The sequence below is a fragment of the Phytophthora infestans genome, genomic scaffold (genome assembly GCF_000142945.1).
Source record: "Phytophthora infestans T30-4 supercont1.47 genomic scaffold, whole genome shotgun sequence".
NCBI lineage: Eukaryota > Oomycota > Peronosporomycetes > Peronosporales > Peronosporaceae > Phytophthora > Phytophthora infestans.
The window spans coordinates 135,265-158,478 of record NW_003303712.1 but is presented as its reverse complement, the minus strand read 5'-3'; the positions used below and the strand labels follow the sequence as shown (position 1 = coordinate 158,478).

Here is a 23,214-nt window from a genome sequence, read left to right as displayed (position 1 = left end):
GAGCCAATAAATGGCGTTGGTTTGGTCTGTTGCAGCAAGATCTGTGAGAATAAAATCTACGCGATTTACAGCAGAGCTCAGAAAAAAATAGAAGTTCAAAGAATTTGGATGGCTAAATAATGTTCATGCGGGGCAGTGTTGTCAGATTTCATTTACCCGGTAGCCAATCAATTGTACATGTGGATACAACAGCGAGCTAAGCTCACGGCGTTTTGATGCCAAGTTTTTTTCGATTAGAAATCTCCCAGCCTCATCACTGCTGTGCGTGTCACTAAGAAACTTTTTGCAAGCAAATTGATCTGAGCGAGGCTGTTCATATGGCCCTTTTAGCTGTCCTCCCTGGAAATACTGTCATCTGCACTAATAACGGAGATTCTTTAATAGTCGGTAAGGATGTGGGATATACAAGAATCTCCTTGGGTTTTGAATTTCCACGTTTTAATCTTTTCCTGTGCACCGCTTTTCTTAAATTTTAGATCTCCTTCGACGACTTTGTATAACCCTTGGAGCAAAGCGTCATTCCAAAGATTAAAGCATTCCTTGGTAATCTATCCGTCATTTATTTGGATTTTATCCAGAGTATTTATCCAGAATGTCGCTTATTTTGAAGTGTGCCAAATGGCCTGGAGTTTTGAGGGAGCATCCTGTTTTTTGGAAAGATGTCCGCATCCTGTTGCTAAATTTTTCCATCGGATTTTGTCGATTACCCAGGGCACTAATTATTATTACATCATTAAATTAGAGAGGTTACACTTAGGAAAGAGGTTACAGAAAGTTTTTTTGTCTCTACCAGGCAAATATCGCAATTTTAAAGCTAGCACTCACTTCAGCGTCCGACCGACATGACCTTATACAAGATTTTTTAATGAGGAACCAGAGTTTGGTGGTGAATTTCATCCCGCCATTGCAACTGTTGCAGTTGTTTTGGGATCAATTGATGGCTCTTCTGATAAAAAAAAGCGACACGATGATATCGTCGGCCAGGCTGGGCAATTTTCTAGTGGTTTAGAGCGAGTTACCGAATCCAAATTTGGATTTAATGAACTAAATTTGAGTGAGGTGACTCTCGGTTACTGTGAGGGTACGCGATGTAAATTTCCGTTAGTAGTAATAAACTACTACTAAATGAAATTTCGGTTATCAGTTACTAACTACTTGTACAGTACTACGTTGTGCTAAATGAAATCTCTGTTAGTAATAATTTTTGCCTTTTTGAAAAAGCTCATATGAAAGATATGCACCACTACTACAGCTCAAAAGTACGGTATTTGAGATATTACCGGTACTGTACAGGTCTTACAGCGCGGTAGCCGAAATATGCGGATCACGTAGTTGTTTTGAGCCATTTTCTTAGTAAAAGCCGACAATCTAAAACGAAGCTACTTGTTCAGATGCATTGGAATGAAGCGCAGGAGGATGCCATACTTACAACGCTCCACTGCCTGGAGAGGAAGCGCTCGTCGACGTCGTCGGAACTTCCGTAGTCGGCACTTCCGTAGGCGCTTCCGTAGACTCACCCACCGAGCCAGAACTCGACACGGACCCAGCAGTGGAAGTGGAGTCGGAGCAGGCGACCGACTTCTCCAGCAGCATACTCACGTCCGCGTAGCTCAGACCGATGCTGGTCACGGCGTTAGCGGCAGGCTTCGCCTTCGGCACCCACAGGAAGTCAGGGTGGTCGCTGTCCGAGTCGTAGACCCACTCACCACCGATGATCTCTCCAGCATCGTCCAGTTCAAGCAAGTAGTAGTAGTACTTGCCGGTCGTGTAGCGGTTGATCTCACCCGAAGCCACCAGGCCACCGTCTGTGTACGTCTCGAAGATCCACGAGAGACGCGACTTCACGTACACAATGCTCTTGGCGGCGGCGTTCCACGGGTACTCCTCAAGGCCGTAGAAGGTCTGAGCAGCTTCCTCGAGCGACATGGCGGTCTGCTCGTACACCTTGAACCCACGCACGGGCTGGTTCCACACCTCTGCGGCGGCGTCGACGTCAGCCACAAAGGTGGCGTTCAGCTTACCCAGAATGTTAGCAGACGCAATGTGGAAGTAGGCAGGGTTCAGGTCACGGTAGGCAGCGTTGGTGTGGCGACCGTACTCATCGGCGCCATCGTCGCCGCCGTTGTAGCGCGCACCAGTGAACACAGTTGCGACGCCAGCGCCATCGTAGACGTTGGAGATCAATCCCTTGATGTCCAGAGGCTGGAACGTCACACCGTTGTACGTCACCGGGCAAGTAGGCTCTGCTTCGAGAATAGCAGCAGGGGCCCAGGCGTGACAGATACCAAACCACGCCGGGATACAGTAGCCCGAGCTCTTGCCGTCACGGATAGCACACTTGCTGCCGTTGTTAAGGGACTCGCAGCCCTCATCCGTCTGGCACTGTTTGCGTTTGCTCCCCGAGTCAACTCCGTTGTCCTTGGATACCTTGTCCATAAACTCCTTCACGTCCAGACCAAAGGCCTTGGCGTACTTCTCAGCGGGGCTGGGTTGTCCCTGGCTCCAGACAACGTTGATGCTGTCCTGGTAGGTCGGCCAGTAAGGACCAGCCCATGGAGACGGCGTGTGGACACCCTGGGTAGGCAGGTCCTTCAATGTCATCTCCATCTTGGTGCCGAAGTAAGCCTCAAGCTTTGCGATATCCCTGTTCGTGTTTTCCTCCAAACGACGCTTCTTCTCGAGCTTCTCCTGCAGCTTGTCGACAGTCGTTTCCTCCCAGCCAGTAGCGCAGTCCTTGGCGGACTTCTCTACGCCCGTTTTACTTGGCGTACCAGTGCCAACCCACGGAAGCGTCGAGTCGATGTACGCGTCCTGGTCGGCATCGGTGGCCGGGATCTCCTCTGACATGATCACCGAGCCCACCTTTGAGAAGACAGGCTCCGACGGAGCCGTCGTCAGGTTGGCCAAGAGGTCTGGGTAGGTCACTGGCACCGTCGGGATGGTGGTGATGTCCGGTAGCGTCGGGTCCACCTCCACCTCGACGGGGCAGTCCTGGTCCGGAATTTCGGTACCGACAAGAGGTAAGTCTTTACTGATTTTGTTCTCAGCGTCCACGGAGAAGGCCCCGTAGTATAGCGACCCAGCAGATGCTTGCTGAATCTGCAGAGCAACAGCAGCCACGGCGGCGCAGATGAGGTAGGAGCTGGGTGAGTAGACCATGGTAAAGAAACCTGTAGCAACGAGTTATGTAATCTTCTCGAAACCGAGAAAATTGAAGAATGAGCTGCTCAATGGGCAGTGCTCGAACCGGAGCATGCTGTCGAGCCAGCTTGTTGCATGAGACATCTGGAACGACGGCACTAAACCTTGACATCCGACTCGGATTCGGATCTCATGGCTGTAGTATCAACCTGTACAACACGGGATTTGCGTACCGGTACACATGGCGACGAAGCAATGAAGCAACTGTACGGCGTGGAATGGTCATGGAAAGCCTCCCAGCAACGTCGAGGCTTCGCCTCGAATTTGCATGCGTAGCGATCGTGAAGCTCAGGTTGGCTGCCAAATTTACATGTATCCCCGTACAGGAATGTGGTCAACGTGTTCACATCTTCAGCAAATACCGTACAGTAACTCGCTGTACCCTAGTTTTTGTGAGCGTATTTGCCTGAGATGCTTCGCTATTATTTAATTATAGCTGTACAGAATTGTACTGCATGTACATGAAGTGCTCAAGTTTCACTTCAGCAAGTGCTCCAACGTATCGTCTCTTTTTCGAGACTAAAAGTTTATTAAAACAGCATGTACAGTACAAGAGAGTTAAACACCAACTCTCCACTCGATGGACGTTGAAGATGCGTTCAAGTCAACATTCAGAGGCGGTGCATGCAGTTGTTGATTCAGTGTACTGTACCCGGTACTGTACCACAAAAGTTGGACCGCAATACATGTACACAAACACACTTGCGTAAGGACTTGTTGATTACTGGAGCGAATTTTAAAGAAGGTGACTCTCGAGCGATTCCGCGGATCGCGAACGCCTGATATTTTCTGATGGACATGTAGAACATGCCTTCTTTGTAAATTACAATGTATAACACAAATACTCTGGTAAAACGGTACAGGTACTGCGTTTAAGCGCATTTAGCGTTGGGCCCAATTTAGAGAACAATGGGTCTATTGGGCCAGCACGTGAATTGGGCGATGGTTGCAACCAATTAAGCGTACTACATGTAGTACATGTACTGATTCAGTACCGTACTACTGAGTTCAAGCGCAGCAACGTTTCACACTTACACTGTAAGTCTTACAGTACATGTGCCACTGCAGTTGCAGACAAATTACAGTGCAATGGCCCACTGCGTAGAGGCAGCTGACTCAGCAATACGAAGTCGGTAGGCTGGGGCTGGGCTGCAACGTAGCTCGAATCATGTGGGTAAGTACGCACTACACCGGTACATGTACAATTCAGCTGACTCAGCAATACGAGTCTGCTTGACAGAGTCTATCCAGGACCTGGATACAGCAGTAGACGGTTACCGATATTCATTACGAGAAGTACATGTATTGATACTGTTTTAATAATGTAGATGAATTTGGCATGGTGTTGCAGCGGTGACCGTAATGTAAAGGTTGCGTCGAAAAAGATCCCCGATTAAAATCTTAGTTTAAATATTTATTAATAAGATTTTCTTATTATTAAAATATGGTATTTATAAATCTAGTTCCTTTAATCATTTGATGGAGATTAAATCTCTTCAGCAAGGATAGGCAAGCGCCTTGTTTGAAACAAGGTGCAATGTGAGTAAATACGAAAAACACCGTCAGTTTAGGGACTCAACACTGCATTTTCTCAAATAGCACCCATGTATAGCCAGGGCATCCCTGTGTAGCACCCAACGACTCGCTGGCAGTTTTTAATTGGCCAATTTTCTACAAATAGTTGCAAGCCTAGATATCGACCTCACTCGACGATGACCGCGCAATTAATCGATACGTTGGTGCAGCTAGTCGATCGGGTAGACTATGGCCCTCGGACCTACGACCTGCAGAAGATTAAGGCACGCATACCGTACAGCAAGGACCGATACGTGCTGGGCGCGTTCTCATGGGCGCGTGTGATGGATTCCGAGGCACCAGCACTGGTGTTTGTTGGCTCGTGTGATTTGGTGGCAGGGGTACGTGGGTATACACGTATTCCAAACGACCCCCAGCATATCTTTGACATCCTCGGAGCAACCAACATTCGGGAGTTCGTGGAGGAGGGTGCAAGGGAGGAGCAAGAAGAAGGCCGATTTTGCCCCTCGGACCAGTACAGCGTACACCTGCCAAACTACTACTCCAAGCTCGTGTTTCCGCACAACGAAGCCTATAGGTATAGGTCTGAATACTGGCTTGAATCTGGAAACCGTGAGTCCCCCATACACGTCGACCACGGGCGTGTGATTTCGTACCTGCCCCCGTGCGCGAAGACGGCCTTCAAGATTTGGGTGGTATTTCCTCCGGCTTCTAAGGCGACCACATCCTTCAACTACGGGAACAAGGAGGACTCCTTGAATAGGATGCTACGTACGCCTGGTAGCTTCGTGCTTATCCAACGACCCGGCGATGTCGTGTGCTTAAATAACCTGGTGTTTCACTCGGTACTTCTCGTCTACCAGAAGGGCACTGCTGAAGAAGACAAATGGGGCGGTGTTTTTGGCGACGCTGCGGTTTGTGAAGTGGACCGCGTTGCGTCGTTTCGATATGCAACCAAGCTGGCATCAGGAAGTAAAAAGGATTCTGTTGGATCGTGGGAGTCTCTGCTAACAGCGTACTGTACGATGGAGGGACGTGTGTATGACCAGGCAAACCTCGAGCATGAGAAGAAGATATTCTACAAAAAGTTGAAGCTACCAGCAAAGTCGGAGAAAGCTCCTGTAGGTGCGAACGCGAAGAAAGAAAAGAAGCGGAAACTGAATGAGAAGCTAGCTGCCGTACGAGCTGCCAAGCACCAAAAGTGACTGCAGTACACTTTGCTCCTAATCAGAATTCTAATTTCTGATAATACATTTCTTTTTGCATCCTAACTTGCAATTTTGATTTGGGGGACTGTTTCGACGTACAGGTAGTTTTCAAAGTACTACTGCTTAACTTGTACAAGCTACATTTTGTCAAATATAAGTTCTAGAACACTTGTAGTTACCGTCGCCTCCTCTGAAACTATGGGTTTTTGCAGCCTATCTTGCACATTAACGATTAGTGGACCCAGCTTGCTTGAGGCATCATCGAAACACTTACCCGCACCATTTGTACAAGCCAGATTTGGTCACTCTGTATAAACGACCTCCACGCGCTTTTTTATTTAGCGTAAAGATCCAACAATTAAACACTCTGACACAGTTATCTCGCAGCCTAACTTGCAATATTTGTTTTCACATTCATTTGTAAAGTATTTTGCTAAGCTCAAGTAATCTCTTAAAGTTTCTACAGGCCAGATTTGGCGTCTGTGTTTTGGTCTTGGCACGACAGAGCCTAAGTACCCTGCTTCTCCAGGATTCAGAATCTGGATCGGCCGCAGCCCTGGTGTTAATTATAATCAGAGAGTGTCAGTAAGGACTGATTCATTATTCACTGAGTCGTAACATCGGTTTGTATAAGCGGGAGAACAATAGGGCTGTCACTGAGGTCATGTCAGTGTGATTGTTGTATAGTTTTTAAAATGCAGCCTATCTTGACCGTCGATAAGCACACCATCTTTGTGAGTTGTTTGCATCAGTACGGTAGCTACTGAATCACTTCTACAAACCAGAATTCCCGTAGCCGACTCTTGTTTAGGGATAACAACCTGAATTCATGAATGCGTTCACCGTTGCTGCAGCAAGTTTCTATACTACTCATGAAGTATTGTTACTCTATTTCTAACGCCGGACCAATTGCGCGCGGCCTACCAGCACTTCCCGATGCACCTCTACGCGACTTCGCCCCTCTGTAAACCAGCGTTTCTCTTCCGTGTATGTCAGTAACGCCGCGCACCTCCATAGCGTACAGCGTGTGGATGCAGGATCCGTACTTGAACCAAAGGTTGCACGGACACGAGCAAGATTGCATATCCACGGGCCAACCCGATGCAGGCATTCCCTGCGTCTCCATATTTGCAGTGAGCTTGCTCAGTTGTGAAGAGATCGGAAGGTCCTCTACTGTCTTCTTTCTCATTGCGTCATAAGCGCGGGGCGATGGATGACTAACAACATCGACTACGTCACGTGACGAAACGTCGGGAGGATTGGATAGCAGGAAAGCAATGCTATTTCTCGAGGTGACGTACACTGACAGTAGCCCAGCTCTAGCCATCGCTTTGACGCGTCGCACAAGTCTTGCGTCTGGCTCGCAAGTAGCTGTGAAGGGTCTTGCAGCGACACTTTCGCTTTCACATAGGACCCTCAGAAGTGGTATGAGAGCGCCGACCTTGAGCTTTCGACGCAGAGTGACGTCTCTTTTAATCGCAGCGTTGTAAGTCTCGCAGGGGTTATTGGTGGTTGCGAAACCGCTTTGTGTGTGGAAGCACTGCCACCGCCCGAATCGTTGGTTCAACCACACTTTCGAAATGTACTTCGAGAAGTCCTCTAGATCCTTGCGCTTTGCCCAGCGCTCTTGCACTGCAGTTAGCTTATCCTGGAAGGCGACGTCGCTCGTGGTATAGTGCAAGTCGTGGACATCAGCCACTACCGATGTTGCTATGCTGAAATCCATGGAGCGTGTTTTCTCGAATATCTTCGTGGCCACATGAAAGTAACACATCAAGTATGTATACTCGCAGTCTGTCCCAAACACCTCTTCAACGGCATTCCACTAGGCTGCGTCGGCATCACCCATCACGTAGCGAACAGTAAGAGGCTTACCCACCACAGTAAGATAAACGCGGCGAAGTAGCTGGAGCACCTCGGTGTGCTGGTCTTGTTGCTGCTGCGACACAATAAAGACCGCCAAGAGATGGAAGTGTCTCGCTCTATCTGAGATGCCAGCAACGATGACCGGGTAGCCTACTTGAGTGAGCTTGTACGTGGCGTCCAAGTGTAGGATAAATGATGCAGCGTCCCGATTGGCACGGCGTAGAAGTTTCTTCGTGCTAATTCCAATCACGAAGGGATTAGCGTCGCTCCCGTTGCCTATGACAGCATTGCCATTCACATCTGTGCGCTTCGTAAACGTGAACGCAGCTGCCTCTTCTTCTTGACCGGTAAAAAAGGTTTCCTGCACCTTACGGTGAACGGCGGCACGCAGGTCGCTGCCACCAAGCCGCCCCGCGACATGGTGATGCGCAAAGCGCTGGACTCTCCCCAGCGGTGGTACAGTGGCCTCAGTTAGATTGAAACGCTGGGTTAGCGCGCTCCAAATCCTTTTTGGCTTGAGACCTTGACTAGCCCAATCCATCACTGCCGTTTTCATTGCGTTTGTTAGCACGGGGGCGCTTGCGACGCGGGCAGGGGTAGCATGGGTGTAGGCTTCTTCGATCGTTACGAGATGCGTCTGCTGGCACGTCATGACGCGACCTTTCCAGGGGCAGACAGCAGCTCTCGAGACGTCCTCGCAGGCCTTGCACGCGCAAGCCAGGCGCTGCATCCGCATTGGCTGCGGAGTGGCGTTCATGCATACATAGCACTGTTTCAGATCACTTTTCGCAACACGGAACTTCTTAAGGCCTCCGAGTAGACGGTCGGCCTCGATCTGGGGCGTCGCAGCCGCGAGTGTCTGCCAATGGTGTCGGAAAACCATGAGGGGTGTTGGGGGCTGGCTGAGCGGGGTGAGATTGCTGAATGGTGGATAGTAAAGGAAAGCCCGAACCCCTCGAGTATTACTGGATGCTACTTTTGTGATAGAACTTTGACCATTGGCCAAAATAATCTACCGAGCTAGCGTCTCCGGGACAAGAGTGGTGGTGGTGGTCTGGTGGTGTCACAATCACAATAACAAGTGGCTGATAGGTATCGGTCGGTGCCACATGGATTTCTGGGGTGCTGGTAGTATACTTTTGGTGTTTTGTTAACAAAGACTGGTGTAAACAGTACTCCCTCGTGCGATGTTAATATACTACAGTGCATGCACTATTTTAACATGTATTCTAATACACTACTACAAGAATAATATAATTACGGCAAAGTGCCAAGAAGATTGCAGCATGTTCCAGACACATCGCCTCACCGGATACATGTAGTTTTGTTGAGAGTTCTAGGCTGTGGATTATCTTTGGTTCCAGTGAATTGACACTTTCTAGGATGATTGCAGTGAATTTTCCATAACTTCTCTAGGGCAAAAAGCCGGGGGTTCGCCCTAGCCGGATGGTTGGATAATTGACCTGTCAGGGGGCAAAATGCACGACGAACAGACCATGTTACTGTGGAGATGATCCGATGCCAGCATGCCGGTGCTTGTCAGTGACAAGTTGAGACCGCACGTATGAACAATTCGTGTGCACGCAGAGGATCGCAATGTGAGCTGTGTGTGGACCTCGACGCAGTCTCCTCGCTTGTCCCGTGGGTTCAAAGCGAAGTCATCCGTGGACACCGAAAACATCAAGAGATCAAGCGGCTGGGCTGCAGAGAACTGCATGACATGAAGAGGACGCGTGTCGTTCGCAGGTTACTCACGGTTTCGAACTCTCTTTGCACCGAAGAGGGCCTTTTGAAAATTAGTCTAACGACGAGAGACTGTGCAAGATGAAGTGGCGTGCGGACAGCAAGACGCAAAGCCGGCCACTCAGTGACTCACACGGCCACACTGTTCTGTACTTAAGTGTATTGACAAGAGCTCCTTGCTTCTACACTGCCAAACTTCCGATACATTTACTTGTAATAGAGAAGTCCTTGCCTCGCTTTTTTGGTGCCTTTACAGTAACGTTGCCTCGCACTCACTCTCTTTGCTGCAAATCTCGCGCTACATGGATATCCAACGTACAGTACCCCCACCAGCAGGATGGTCATTCCCCAATTTTCTCGTCGTCGAGAAGATTACAAAGCCTTCCTCCGTTCCAGGTTGACGCGCTATCCCTTCCGGATCTCTAGATCGACTCTCTTTGCAACATGGTATTCTCGCCCAGCACCTATCTCGTCTCCGCTGCCGTCGCTGTCGTGGCGCTGCAGATGCAGCACGCTTCTGCCGCGTCGCTGTACTACGGAGTGACCACCGTGTCAAAGACGGCCGATACGATCTCCAAATCGTCACCATTTGCTGGTGGCGAAGTTCCTGACCAGGATTGTGCCATCGAGGTGGAGGTTGACCCGACGTTGCCGGACATCACCACCATCTCGACGGTGCCGGTGACTTACCCGGAGCTGCTTGCCAACTTGACTACGCCCCCTACCGAGCCGGTGCACACCAAGGTGGGCACTGTTGTGCTCTCGGCGGAGACTCCGAACACTGATGCCGATCAAGATGCGTACATCACCTCAGGCTCGCCGACCCAGGGCTCGACGGAGGTGAACCCGCCGGCTACCAAGACGGGCACTTCGAACGTCACCGCTGCTCCGTCCAAGACTGGTACCACCACTGATACCACGACGCCGTCAACTGTCAAGGGTGGAGCTAAGCCCAAGGACTGCGCCACTGGGTGGGAGGAGCCGGCAACGGCCACCCGTAAGCTGCGCGACAGCGTTGTATCGGGCCACGACCTCGAGGAGAACCTCGAGAAGAAGCGCCGTCTTGAAGCCTACGCGAACAAGGACATCGCTAAGCTGGAGGCCTACTTTGGCACCAAGATGGAGATGACGTTGAAGGACTTGCCTACCCAGGGTGTGTTCACGCCTGCGCCGTGGCCTGCTCCGTACTGGCCGACCTACCAGGACAGCATCAACGTTGTCTGGAGCCAGGGACAACCCAGCCCCGCTGAGAAGTACGCCAAGGCCTTCGGTCTGGACGTGAAGGAGTTTATGGACAAGGTATCCAAGGACAACGGAGTTGACTCGGGGAGCAAACGCAAACAGTGCCAGACGGATGAGGGCTGCGAGTCCCTAAACAACGGCAGCAAGTGTGCTATCCGTGACGGCAAGAGCTCGGGCTACTGTATCCCGGCGTGGTTTGGTATCTGTCACGCCTGGGCCCCTGCTGCTATTCTCGAAGCAGAGCCTACTTGCCCGGTGACGTACAACGGTGTGACGTTCCAGCCTCTGGACATCAAGGGATTGATCTCCAACGTCTACGATGGCGCTGGCGTCGCAACTGTGTTCACTGGTGCGCGCTACAACGGCGGCGACGATGGCGCCGATGAGTACGGCCGCCACACGAACGCTGCCTACCGTGACCTGAACCCTGCCTACTTCCACATTGCGTCTGCTAACATTCTGGGTAAGCTGAACGCCACCTTTGTGGCTGACGTCGACGCCGCCGCAGAGGTGTGGAACCAGCCCGTGCGTGGGTTCAAGGTGTACGAGCAGACCGCTATGTCGCTCGAGGAAGCTGCTCAGACGTTCTACGGCCTTGAGGAGTACCCGTGGAACGCCGCCGCCAAGAGCATCGTGTACGTGAAGTCGCGTCTCTCGTGGATCTTCGAGACGTACACGGACGGCGGCCTTGTGTCCTCGGGTGAGGTTGATCGCTACACGACCGGCAAGTACTACTACTACTTGCTTGAGCTAGACGACGCTGGCGAGATCATCGGCGGTGAATGGGTCTACAGCTCGGACAGTGACCACCCTGACTTCCTCTGGTTTGCGAAGTCCAAGCCTGCTGCTGACATGGTGACCAGCATTGGACTGAGCTACGCGGATGTGAGTATGCTTCTAAAGAAGTCGGTCGCTTGCTCCGACTCCGCTTCGGCTTCTGGATCGGCTGGCTCGTCTTCGGCTTCGGCTTCTGCTTCTGCGGCAACCTCGACCTCGGGATCGGTTGGTGCTTCGACTTCCGGCTCAGCCACGAGCTCTGCCTCAACTTCGACGGGATCGACGACGGACGTGCCTTTCACGAGTTCGACCGCTTCGAACGGGGGTAGCGCAGCTACGGAGGTCCCGGCTACTGAGGCCCCTGCTACCGAGGCCCCTGCTACCGAGACCCCGGTCGCTACTACGCAGAACGGTGGCGCGACTACGGCTCCGGCCTCGACCACGGCGCCCCCCGCCGCGACTACAGCTACCCCGTCGAACAATGGCGGCAATCAGGGTGGCAACAACGGTGGCAACAACAACCAGAACGATAACCACTACCAGCAATACCAGCAGCAGCAGCAACAGCAGCAGCAGCAGTTCGAAAACAGCGATCACCCGCGTCAATGGTACCAGTCCTTCTTCCACTGGTGGTAAGTGGAGCTGCTGCAGGAGTGCCGTAAGTGATATTCAGTGAGATAGAGTCACTTGTATTTGTGATGGTGTGAACACCGAGCTGTTAGCGCGTTACGGGTTCAGTCTCAATGAAAGTTACCATTGCATGGCCAACTTCCTGCTATCAAGTGTTAAGTAGCTACCATGTATTAACTTTTGTACCGTAGTGATGAGCAATACCGGTAATCATGCATATTCACCGAGTTGCACCTTAATCAATGCGTCAAGACCATGATCTCGGCCACATCGACTTCCTTCAACTCAGATGAGGGCTGCTGTTTTACTGCAGTGCTACAGTTGCATGGTATTCTGCGCAGACTTCACCGCCGGTGACTTCACTCTCTACCCTTAATGATCGACCATCAAAGTGCAGCGCGATCTTGACCGGTCGAAATGGGCATTTACTGGGCGGACTGAGCCAGATCGTTGAAGGTGGCGGGATCCGGAGGAGGAAATATACAAAACACAAACGCAAATCTGATCAACACAGTGGCCCATCACCCACAATAGGGTAGGCTCCGGTGCCAACTTGCCAGCACGACCGGTGTAGTCCACACCACTCTGAGGCACTCTAGAATCAGTCATTCCACCAGCAAGCGGGTCCGTTCGTATCGATAGCGGATCTGTTGACACTAGTGCTGAATCAATCGATGTGTCAGGTGGTGCTTCCTTGCTCGGAGAAGGCTCTGCGGTGTCTGTGGTGGGTGGCGTCTCGACGTCGTTGACTGGCGGCAGCATGACGATACTGAGTGGCGACGGCGTAACGACGGAGAGCGGCTCGGTGACGTTAAGCTTTCACGGGGGCGCGACTTCCGCGAGCAGCGGTGCTGTATCGTTAACGAGTGAGTCGGTCGATGCGGGCTCGTCTGGCTCTGTTGCGATCGGTTCTGGCGCGTTGCTTGCGCAGTTGAGTGGGTCGGTGATTGTGTCTAGCGGCGAGGCTGCAGGTGCTGGTGGGTCTGTGCGTGTGTTGGGCGGTGGCAGCTCCGACGACGTGGGTGGCTCGCTTGCTGTAGCTGGTGGTGCTGGTGCGACGGGAGGCGACGAAACGATGTCCGGTGGCGCGAGTGCGTCGGGAAGTGGTGCGTCACTGGCGTTGGGTAGCGGGGAAGGCTCGAGTAGCAGCGGTGTGGTGCGTGTGTCGAGCCCGGCTGGAGTTGGGTCGGGCGGCGTCTGTATTTCGTCCGGCGCTGCGACTGGCTCGGACAGCACTGACTCGGCAGGAAGCATCAGCTTGTCGGTGGGGTCGTCTGTGACCGACGGCGGCAAAATCGACGTGCGTGGTGGCTCCAGTGCTGAATCTGTAGCGAACGACGTGATGCTCGGCGGATCGTCTGGGCTGCCGACGTCTCTTTCGACAGAAGTAGTCGCGGGCGCCGTTCGGTTGGCGGGCGGGAGCTCTGCGGGAGACAGCGCAGGCGGCGTAGTGGCGCTGGCGTCGTACAGGGCGGCTCGGTGTCTGTGTTGAGTGGCAGCGGCATCGACGACTCAGCCATGAGCGGTGACGTGACGCTCGGGTCGTCTGTTGCGGGCGCGAGCGGAGCTGGCGCTGTGCGTGTGGTTAGAGGCTCTAGCGATACGGGTGCCAGTGGCCTGGTGAGCGCGGCCGGCGGTTCCAGCGGCGCGGCCGAGGCAGGAGGAAGTGTTATCGTGAGCGGTGGGGGTTCGCTGACGGGTTCATCCGGCTCGGTGGACGTGCGTGGAGGTTCTTCTACATCAAGTGGGTCTGGCGAAGAAGAGTAGGGAGATGGAAGTCCTCGCGTCTACAGCATTGTACATGTGCTAACGCGGTAAGATGATCTTTGAAAGCCACCATTACTCGACGTATATGAATGCTGGATCTAACCGTAAGACATGTAAATGTATTTGCAGATCCCTCACACGTATTGCATTAGACGCATGCTAGTAGATATGCACATGATCAGACATCGCCGTAGTTCGACAGATTGCATGCACTGGGTCAGTCGAAGCTGAGTGCAGCACCATTTGTGCGTGGACGACCAATATCCGGTAGGACCGTGACTTCTCCGCGTTTGCGCTTGCGGCGGTTGATTAAAACCTCTCGGCCACTGCTGTCGACATGTGCAGTGACGCGTAGAGCGAACAATACGTGGATGCACGCACCAAAGGCAAACCAGTAGCGGCATGGGCACCATTGCCGTAGGACGTCAACAGGCCAGCCATCCGACGGTTCTCCTTCAAATTCCTTCCGCGCGTAATTGACGCCCATCTGCGCCGTCACTGCGATGGCTTCTTCGCTACGGTTGTTGGGCGCGACCTGCACACGCGGTGCTGGGAGCGATATAACCCTGAGGATGCAGCAGGCTCCAGCGCGCAGAGCGTCAAGGTCTTGGTCTTCGCCGACACCCAGCAACTTCTCCCGAACCAACTCGGAGACCCTACGCGCGAGGGTTGGTGCGGGGCACACAGTAAACTCGAACGCCTTGGCACTACTTGATTGATCTCGGCAGCACGCGCTTAGCTCTCGAAGAAGAGTGCCCATCTTAAGCCTGCGACGCGCCGTGTAATCGCGCTTAAACAGCGCGTTTGAACGTTTCTGCGGGATTGTTTGTGGATGCGAAGCCACTCGGCGTCATGAACACCTGCCACGCCATGAAGGGACTCGTCAGCCATTGCCCGTGTATGTACTGCGCGAACGGAACTAAAGTTGGGTCCCTCATCCACCCCGACAAGATTGGTCTCAGCATCCCTATATACTCTGAGTAACTCCGCGCGAAATGCAGATCGTATAGCTCGCGTAATACTCTAGCCTGTGCACCAGAAGAAAGTAGCTTCACATGTTCCTGGATGTGCTTCATCACGTGAAAGAAGCACATCAGGAACTGGTACTTCAGGTTGTCGCCGAAGACGGCAGCGAGGGCGTTGTACTGGGCTCTATCGGCATCGGCCATAGCGTAGTACACGGATAGATGCTTGTCAGTGACCCAACGGTACACTCGACAAAGCGCCATGAGCGCAGCCTGGAACATGGGCTGCGTCTCCTGGGACATAACGAAGAGCGCAACAAGGTGGAACCGACGCGAGCGGTCCGATACCCCGACCACCAGCACGGGGTAGTCGCTCTGGTTGGTTTTATAAGTTCCGTCTAGGTGGAGAATAAAACTCTCGGGGGGCACGGACAGCCTCAACAACAGGGCCTTCGTGCTGATGCCCACCAGGAACGGCCGCTTGTCCGAGCCGTTTCCGATGATGGGCTTACCCTGATTGTCCATGTGCCACGCAAATGTAAACGGCTCGGTCATGCCCTCGCTCCCGGTGTAGGCATGGTCACGGACCCAAGCGGAGAGCTCCTGGACGCGGTCATGATTCTCCATTTGAGTGCGGCTGTAATGGTTCACAAAGTTTCGGACGGTTTTCAACGCTGGCAGCTCTTCAAGAGGGGTGCCGAACTTGCGAGCAAGCGCGTGTCTGATGCGAATCGGTCTCAGACGTTGCTCGACCAGGTCACGACAGAAGGCCTTGTGCCGAAGAGTGAGTTTCTTGGAGGCTGGGGTCGCGGCAGGTGAGCTGTGCTGACCGAACTCAAAGATGGAGGAGTGGTCGTTGTCCAGGCACGTCACCATCTTCCCCCGCCATGAGCACTTCGGTGGGCTCGCTTCGGCGCAGAAAGTAGAGCTGCACTCTAGTAGACGATAACGCATCTTGTGGTCGGCACCGGGGCATATGGTGCACCCCATTGCTTGGCTCTTGTAGATGTCGAACGACGTGAACCTAGCCAATACCGCCTCCGCTTCGGCGGCGTGGACATCTACAGTGATCTCTCGCCAGCTAACTCTCGGCGGCATCCTCGGTAGTTGTGCTTTCCAGGAATGCTGTGGGTCACACGAAAATTGCCTCAGAGCGACCAGATTTACCCTAACCGCGGCCTTTTTGCACGCTTCCTGCGCTTTCTGCTTGTATTGTGCTGCGAAATGTGCTGCCCAGCGCACCGTTGTGGTGATCAGATTTTATGGTGCTGACGCAGACTTATTGTGCCATGGCCACACTGTATTGTGGCCGTAAGGCGTTCTCGATCCGGAGAGCGTTCACTGAACGCTGAACGGTTCAGCGCCCAGTACGAAAAACAGACATGCAGGCGCTGGTACTACATATGTACCAGCCTGGTGGGCCAGCATGCAGCGCAGTCACAACTGCTGGATGAGTATCAAGTGGCGACATTACCCTCTGGGCCAGAGGTCAGGAATTACGTGCCTCTTTCAAATATTTGCCTAAACAGCTTTTCAGGCTTGCAGCGTTGTGTAAAGTTGATGTACGGCACAGGCATTATTGCTCAGCTCCAAAAATGGAACAAAGCTTCAAACAAAAAGAGTTTTATGGTGGGTACATGGATACCGGTACGTAAAATAAGATTAGAAATAATACTGGAACATGTGCATTACATGAATTTTGAAACATAAGTACCGGTAAATAAAATTCTAAACTTAAAGCTTTAAGTATCCAGGTAGCTACTACCGGTTTAATAAAAGTAAATACATGAATTAATAGCATCTCGCTCGATTTTTAAGTATATTTGAGGATCAGCTCCATTTTACATGGACTGTACCGATAGCTTGTCTATGTGTTTTAATCGTTCATTGACTCTGGAAAATACCGGTTTTAAAAGTAGCTCTGCCTCTGATGGTACACCAGATCACTTCATGCAGCATGAAGCATGGATCGTGAAGTACAGACTACTAGTAAATTACTACTAGTAGTACGACCCATTTACTGTACTGTGTAGTAGTCGACTACACAGTACAGTAAATGTATCGTGCGTGCCAGCTGCGGTGGCGTGGCGGGTCAACAATTGGACACTCCTGATGCAGCAGCTCTCTCAGAGTGAACAGCAAGCTTGAGAGCGCGTCCACAGGGTGGCTCACTAACGACCCGGTGGGACAAGCTGTGCGACTGCGCGCTCCAGTGAGGTGCTGCCAGCACCAGCACTGCTGGTACCAGCACTCCATTCTACTCTACGAATCCCGAAATAAGCTCGCTGCTCATCGACCACAATGCAACAACAAAATCCACGTCTACCGGAACAGTTCTACAATACCGGTATTAATGCTCCGTACCCTCCAAATCATACCGGTAGATTTTGCAGTACTTGTGGTAGTACTTAACTTTTATCAGATACAGATAGAATTACCGGTATATCTTTTTCTTGAAAAGTTTTAAACTTAAAAAAACGCAACGCACGGTGGTTCTTACAAATTCTAGCGTCGCTGCTGTGTTAATCGCGCTCGCGTCCCGATACCGACAGCTATGATTGCTTCCTATTATTATAAAATAATGCGCACAGAAATTATTAGAATACATGTACAGCATAACGAGCTAGCCGGCCATGAAAACTCACCGCTGCTATCCATACAGCATGTAGCCTCCATGTACTTTAGTTATTAAAGTACCGGTGTGCCGCCTCGAATGCTGTGCGCTTCGCCGAAGCTGCTTTTTGTGGCTAGAGCTGCTGCTTCGATTCAGACGGCAAAGGCGAGCCACACAGCTGGATGTCCTCGTCCTCTGGCGTTCTGCGCATATCCCATGTGCTTTTGCTACCAGCCGGTAGGTGGCGTCCAGCAGTTCTACCACAGGATGTCACGCTCGACTCCGACTGCCGAGACGGCCAGTCTCACGTTCCGGGTCAGCGCACTCTCATGCACTGTTCGGCACCTGCTGGCTCGTAGAGGACGCGGTCATTCCCCAATTTTCTCGCTGTAGAGGAAATTACTCGGCCACTGTTCCTTCGACGCTGTAGAGGAAATTACTCGGCCACTCTTCCTTCGACGCAAGTAGCAGCTTCAGCTCTTCGTTGGATCGACGCCAGCAACATGGTGTACAAGCTGCGCCGCTACCTCATCTCGGCGGCCGCTGCCCTGGTGGCCATGCAGATGCAACAGGTATCGTGCACGTCGCTCTTCTATGACCCTGTGACTTCGGCCAACACCACGGACGAGATCAGCAGCAAATTCCCGGCTCGTGGCGGACAAGTCACCGACCAGGACTGCGCCATCACTGTGGAGGTTGACCCCACGCTACCCGATATCACTACCATCTCGACTGTAACTGTGACCTACACGGAGCTACTGGCCAACACCAGCACGGCCCCTACCGAGGCCGTCTCCACTTTGGTGGGCAAGGCGGTCCTGTGCGAGACCATCCCAGCTACAGACGCTAACCAGGATGCGTACACGACGACAACCACCACTTCCACCTCGACGTCCACCACGCAGTCGACCCAGTCGTCCACCACGTCGTCCTCGGGGGGTAAGACGACGCACACCAAAAGCGGCACAACCGTTTCTCAGACGTCCACTTCGACGTCTACCACAACGTCCACCAAGACGGGTATCAACATCAACCCGTCCGCTTCCAGCAGTGTCGCTGGTTCTTCGGCCGAGGAGACCACGTCGACCACGAAGACAGGTGTCACAACAGCTCCTTCCACGTCGTCAAGTAGTATGGCTGGGTCTTTGGCTGAAGAAACTAACCTGACTATCTCACCGTCCACCAAGACCGGTGTCACGACTGCCCCTACCACTTCGACCAGCGTTGCTGGATCGTCCAATGTTGAAACCACCGCTACTGCCTCGCCTCCCAAGACTGGCGTGACGACTACGACTGCAGCTCCGAGTGCTGATGAGACTTCCTCCTCCACAAACATTGAAGTTACAACGGCGCCGACAGCTCCTTCCACGTCATACAGCAGCGTGGCTGGTTCCTCGACGGAGGACGCTAAATCGACCTCCGCACCGTCAACCAAGACGGGGGTCACGTCGGCACCGACTACTTCGCTCGACGTTGCTGGTTCATCCGATGTCGAGACAAGCGCCACGGCCTCGCCGACCAAAACTGGCGTAGTCACCCCGCCCACTGCCCCAAGCGTGGATGACGCCTCTAAGGAGGAACCCAACTGCGCCACTGGCTGGGAAGAAGAAAGCAGTCGCAAGTTGCGTCACTCGCCCATGTCCGGCCGCAGACTAGAGGAGAAGTTCGAGAAGAAACGTCAGCTCGAGGCCAACACCAACAAAGACATCGCCAAGCTGGAGGCCTACTTCGGTACGTCCATGGAGTCGACTCTCGCCCATCTGCCCACCGTGGGTGTCCACACTCCGTCGCCGTGGCCCGGTCCGTACTGGCCCACGTACCAGGACAGTATCAACGTTATCTGGAGTGCCGGCGAACCGAGTCCCGCCGAAAAATACGCCACGGCCTTCGGCCTGGACGTGGACGACTTCATGAACAAGGTATCGGCTGACAACGGTGTCGATTCGATGAGCAGCCGCACGGTTTGCTCTTCCGACAGTGACTGCTCGTCGCTCACGGACGGCAGCTCGTGCGCCATCCGTGCGGGTAAAAGTTCTGGCTACTGTATTCCTACCTGGTTCGGCATCTGCCACGCGTGGGCACCTGCTGCCATGATCGAGGAAGAACCAAAGTGTGCAGTGACGCACAACGGAGTGACGTTCCAGCCTATGGACCTTAAGGCATTGATCTCGGACGTCTACGATGGCGCATCGGTATCGACGGTGTTCACCGGCACCCGCTTCAATGGCGGCACCGACTCGACGGACGAGTACGGCCGTCACTCGAGTGATGCGTACCGTGACTTGAACCCTGCGTACTTCCACATTGCCGCGTCCAATTTGCTCGGTAAACTGAACGCCACCTTCGTCGCTGATGTCACGGCCGGTGCGGAGGTTTGGAACCAGCCGGTACGTGGATTCAAGGTGTACGAGCAGACGGAGATGACTCTGGAGGAGGCAGCGCAGACATTCTACGGCCTTGAGGAGTATCCGTGGAACGCTGCAGCCAAGAGCATCGTGTACGTCAAGACGCGTTTGTCGTGGATCTTCGAGACATACACGGATGGCGGTCTAGTGTCTTCGGGAAAAGGTGGACTCGTACACGACAGGTGCCTACTACACGTACCTGCTGGAGATGGACGACGACGGAGCAATCATCGGCGGTGAGTGGGTCTACGATTCGGACGACGACCACCCGGACTTCCTGTGGTTCCCTAAGGCCAAACCTGCCGCTGATACGGTGACCAGCATCGGTTTGAGCTACGGTGATGTGGCGATGCTTCTCGAGAAGTCTGTGGCTTGCACGGGCTCATCATCGGGCTCGGTAGACGCCGGCTCGTCGGTCTCTGCTTCGGCTTCAGCGTCCGCTTCGACCTTGGGCTCGGTTGGCGCCTCAACCTCCGGCTCGACTGCTTCTTTGAGCCTCCCCGGCTCGGACTCGACGGGTTCGGCTCCGTTCACTAGCTCTGGTACGTCGAGCACGGGTAGCGAGGATGCCGCTACGGTCGTCCCTGTGACCGAGGCTCCCGTCGCCACCGAGACCCCGGTTGCTACACAAACTAGCACTGACACTTCCACGACGACTCCGGTCTCGACCACGGCCACCCCCGCCACCACGACGGCTACTCCATCGAGCAACCAGGGCAGCAACCCGTATTGGAACGGCAACGGGGGCAACCAGGGCAGCAACCAGCACTGGAGCGGCCACTGGGGCGACAATGACAGCGACGATAGCCAGCAGGACCACAGCTGGCTATCGTGGCTTCACTGGTGATAAGCTAAGTGTGGGTTTTGTGTAGTGCAGTTTTGTGTTGGCCAGAAAAGGCATCAAGAGAGAGCGAATTACTTGCATGCACGAAGGGGGGGGGGTGATAGACTATTAGAGCAACTTAGGCGTCTAATGGGGTCAACGACAACCAGAACAACCTGGCCATTTATCTGTTGATTGCTCTCTTCCTTGGTTGGAGAGGCAGCTTCCACGTTGATGGCGCCACGAGCGCAGCTTCGTCGTCAAAAGTTTGTTCCGGATTTGACTCGTTCGACGCTGCGCTCAGCTTCCGTCGCTGGGAAAGCGTCGACTTCCGTCTATTGCTCTCGAGTTGCTGGTGCAGCGCTGCCCACGCCAGTTTAGCGTGGGGAGATCGATTGTCTTTCAGTTGCTTTGAGCATTGCGGCTGCCCTTGAAACTTGCTCTGAAATCCTAAAAGTATCTCGTGCCGACGGACGTTACGTTGGAAAAGAGCTTCGAGCTGATCGCCATCCAAACTTTGATCCAGATCCTCGTCACTATCGTTGGCGCCCATAGATTCAAGACGCCACTTATTCGAGGACTTTAAAGATGAAGACGAAGCCAAAGCTGGTGGCAACTGCGAGTACCGATGGCTGCTCGCTGCAGATCTGGCGCGATGAGATGTTGGCGAAGAGGTCAACTGCTGGTGCGACGGAGAAGACGTGATGCCTGCCACGACAAAACCACGATCTTCGTCGTCGCTGTCAGTATCAGAAGCTTCACTTTGCGCTGATCTTCGGGGAGAGACCGACCTCGTTACAGCGACAGACTGCTTGACGCTAGCTTTCCTTGTCGGTGAGAACTGGACACTCTTCTGAATGGTCTTTTGGGAGAGTAGAGGCGCCTTCACTTTCGTCGAGTCACTGTGCTCTTCCAGTGCTTCCCCGTCCTGTCCATCATCAAAATATACAAACTTGCTTTCACCCCGCAACGACATTACGCTCTCATCAAGTGGCATTCCATGGCGATGATCCACTTCTTTGATACTGGAGCGCAAAGTCTGTGGTCTCCTTACTGGAAACCCTCGTTGCCATATCGATTCTTCCTGCCCTTGAATAGCCACTGGATGCGACGAAACACGCTCAACTCTGTTGGGAATTCGGGTCGGTAGCTCTAAAGAATTCCTCACTCGTGGGTAGCGCTGAGGTGGGCGCTCAGGCAATCTGTCTCCTTGTTGCTGCTCTCGTTTCAGCGACTCTAGTTCCTGTCGGTGCAGCTGTTCGCGATACGCAAGTTCGCCACGTAGTTCGTTGCGGAGTTGCTCGAGATCCATCAGCGTGGGGACATTGTCGCTCACCACTCGCACAGGCGAACGCTGTTGCTGGATCTGAGCTTGAGCTTGGCGGAGCTGGTCGACGAGGTGTCTCTGTCTGCTCAACTCGTCGCGCATATCGTCGTACTGACGACGTAGCTCCTTGGGGTCAAGAACATGGCCAGCATTATTGTCTTGCGCAAAGGGTTGGCCTGGGTGTCCTCGGATTGGAGACGCGTTCTGGTGGGAGTATCCGTAGCTATAGTTTGGAGCCACTGGGGATTGTGGAGGCTCTGGGGGGTCTTCGAACAAGTGAGCACGGGAGTTGGTGAGCGGGTTCTTGAGCGGAGAGGCGTTCGGAAAGAGCTCAGGATGTTGAGGGTGCAGGTTCTGCTGTTGCAATGGCTGGACTTGTTGAGGTTGATTCAGCTGAGCGTGCAGTTTCTGTTGCTGCTGGCGTTTGGCTTGCGCGTTGGCCGCCGCCACCGCTGCTGCAGCCTGGTCCGCCTTCTGCTGTTCCAGTGCCGCCTTCCGACGTTTCTCCTCCTGAAGTCGCTCCTGCTCCGCTCGTTGCCGACGTTGCTCCTCCTCGAAGCGTTCAAGTTCTCGTCGATCTTCTTCTTCCTGTCGTCGCTTAGCCTCCAGCTTCTGCTGTCTCTTCTCCTCAATTTGTCGCTCCAGAGCGAGTTGCATCTCGAGTTGCTGCTGCTGTTTCCGACGAAGCCTCTCGGCATCCTCCGAGTCTCCTCGGCCCCCATCGTGGATGTCTGTTCGCTGACGACGTCCAGCATTCTGCGCGTTTGGGTGTCTAGACGGGTCCTCTTGAGGCTTCCCTGGCTGGAAGTGCTGTCGCTGCGGAGACCCGTAGTTAGGGTACACTGCCGGTGGTGCAGCTTGCTCGGTCGTACCCGGACCTGCCCAGAATTGACTGTTTCTCGTCGGTGCCATAGCATTTTGGTGAGAAGTTGGAGCGCCCCAACCCATTTGCATGTCTGAGCCTGGTCCAAAAGGGGGCGGCCCAACCATCCCGGACATGGGGTCATTATTGAGAGGTTGTTGCTGCTGTTGTGGTGGTGGCCAGCTTTGCTGTGGCATTGGATGAGGTTGCTGGGGAACTCCAAATCCATTTCGGAAAGCTTGGTTATT

General features: G+C 53.3%; 5 protein-coding genes across 5 annotated transcripts; 2 read left to right on the top strand and 3 right to left on the bottom strand.

The window, feature by feature from the left end:
- Nucleotides 1–1,425: 1,425 nt before the first annotated feature.
- PITG_16958 (transglutaminase elicitor-like protein) lies at nucleotides 1,426–3,159 on the bottom strand (the record flags this gene model as incomplete). The annotated part of the gene is made up of 1 exon (XM_002897134.1): nucleotides 1,426–3,159. One exon carries the CDS (start codon nucleotides 3,157–3,159, stop codon nucleotides 1,426–1,428), a length of 1,734 nt encoding a protein of 577 aa, XP_002897180.1.
- A 6,755-nt stretch (nucleotides 3,160–9,914) lies between these two features.
- Nucleotides 9,915–12,422, top strand: PITG_16956 (transglutaminase elicitor, putative; the record flags this gene model as incomplete). The annotated part of the gene is made up of 1 exon (XM_002897133.1): nucleotides 9,915–12,422. The coding sequence occupies one exon, from the start codon at nucleotides 9,999–10,001 to the stop codon at nucleotides 12,207–12,209; it is 2,211 nt and encodes a 736-aa protein (XP_002897179.1).
- A 437-nt stretch (nucleotides 12,423–12,859) lies between these two features.
- PITG_16955 (uncharacterized protein) lies at nucleotides 12,860–13,457 on the bottom strand (the record flags this gene model as incomplete). The annotated part of the gene is made up of 3 exons (XM_002897132.1): nucleotides 12,860–12,938; nucleotides 12,985–13,019; nucleotides 13,068–13,457. The coding sequence occupies 3 exons, from the start codon at nucleotides 13,455–13,457 to the stop codon at nucleotides 12,860–12,862; spliced, it is 504 nt and encodes a 167-aa protein (XP_002897178.1).
- Nucleotides 13,458–18,052: 4,595 nt separating this feature from the next.
- PITG_16953 (transglutaminase elicitor, putative) lies at nucleotides 18,053–20,801 on the top strand (the record flags this gene model as incomplete). The annotated part of the gene is made up of 2 exons (XM_002897131.1): nucleotides 18,053–20,190; nucleotides 20,276–20,801. 2 exons carry the CDS (start codon nucleotides 18,053–18,055, stop codon nucleotides 20,799–20,801), a joined length of 2,664 nt encoding a protein of 887 aa, XP_002897177.1.
- Nucleotides 20,802–21,715: 914 nt separating this feature from the next.
- PITG_16952 (uncharacterized protein) lies at nucleotides 21,716–22,761 on the bottom strand (the record flags this gene model as incomplete). The annotated part of the gene is made up of 2 exons (XM_002897130.1): nucleotides 21,716–21,733; nucleotides 21,946–22,761. 2 exons carry the CDS (start codon nucleotides 22,759–22,761, stop codon nucleotides 21,716–21,718), a joined length of 834 nt encoding a protein of 277 aa, XP_002897176.1.
- Between the last annotated feature and the right edge of the window lie 453 nt (nucleotides 22,762–23,214).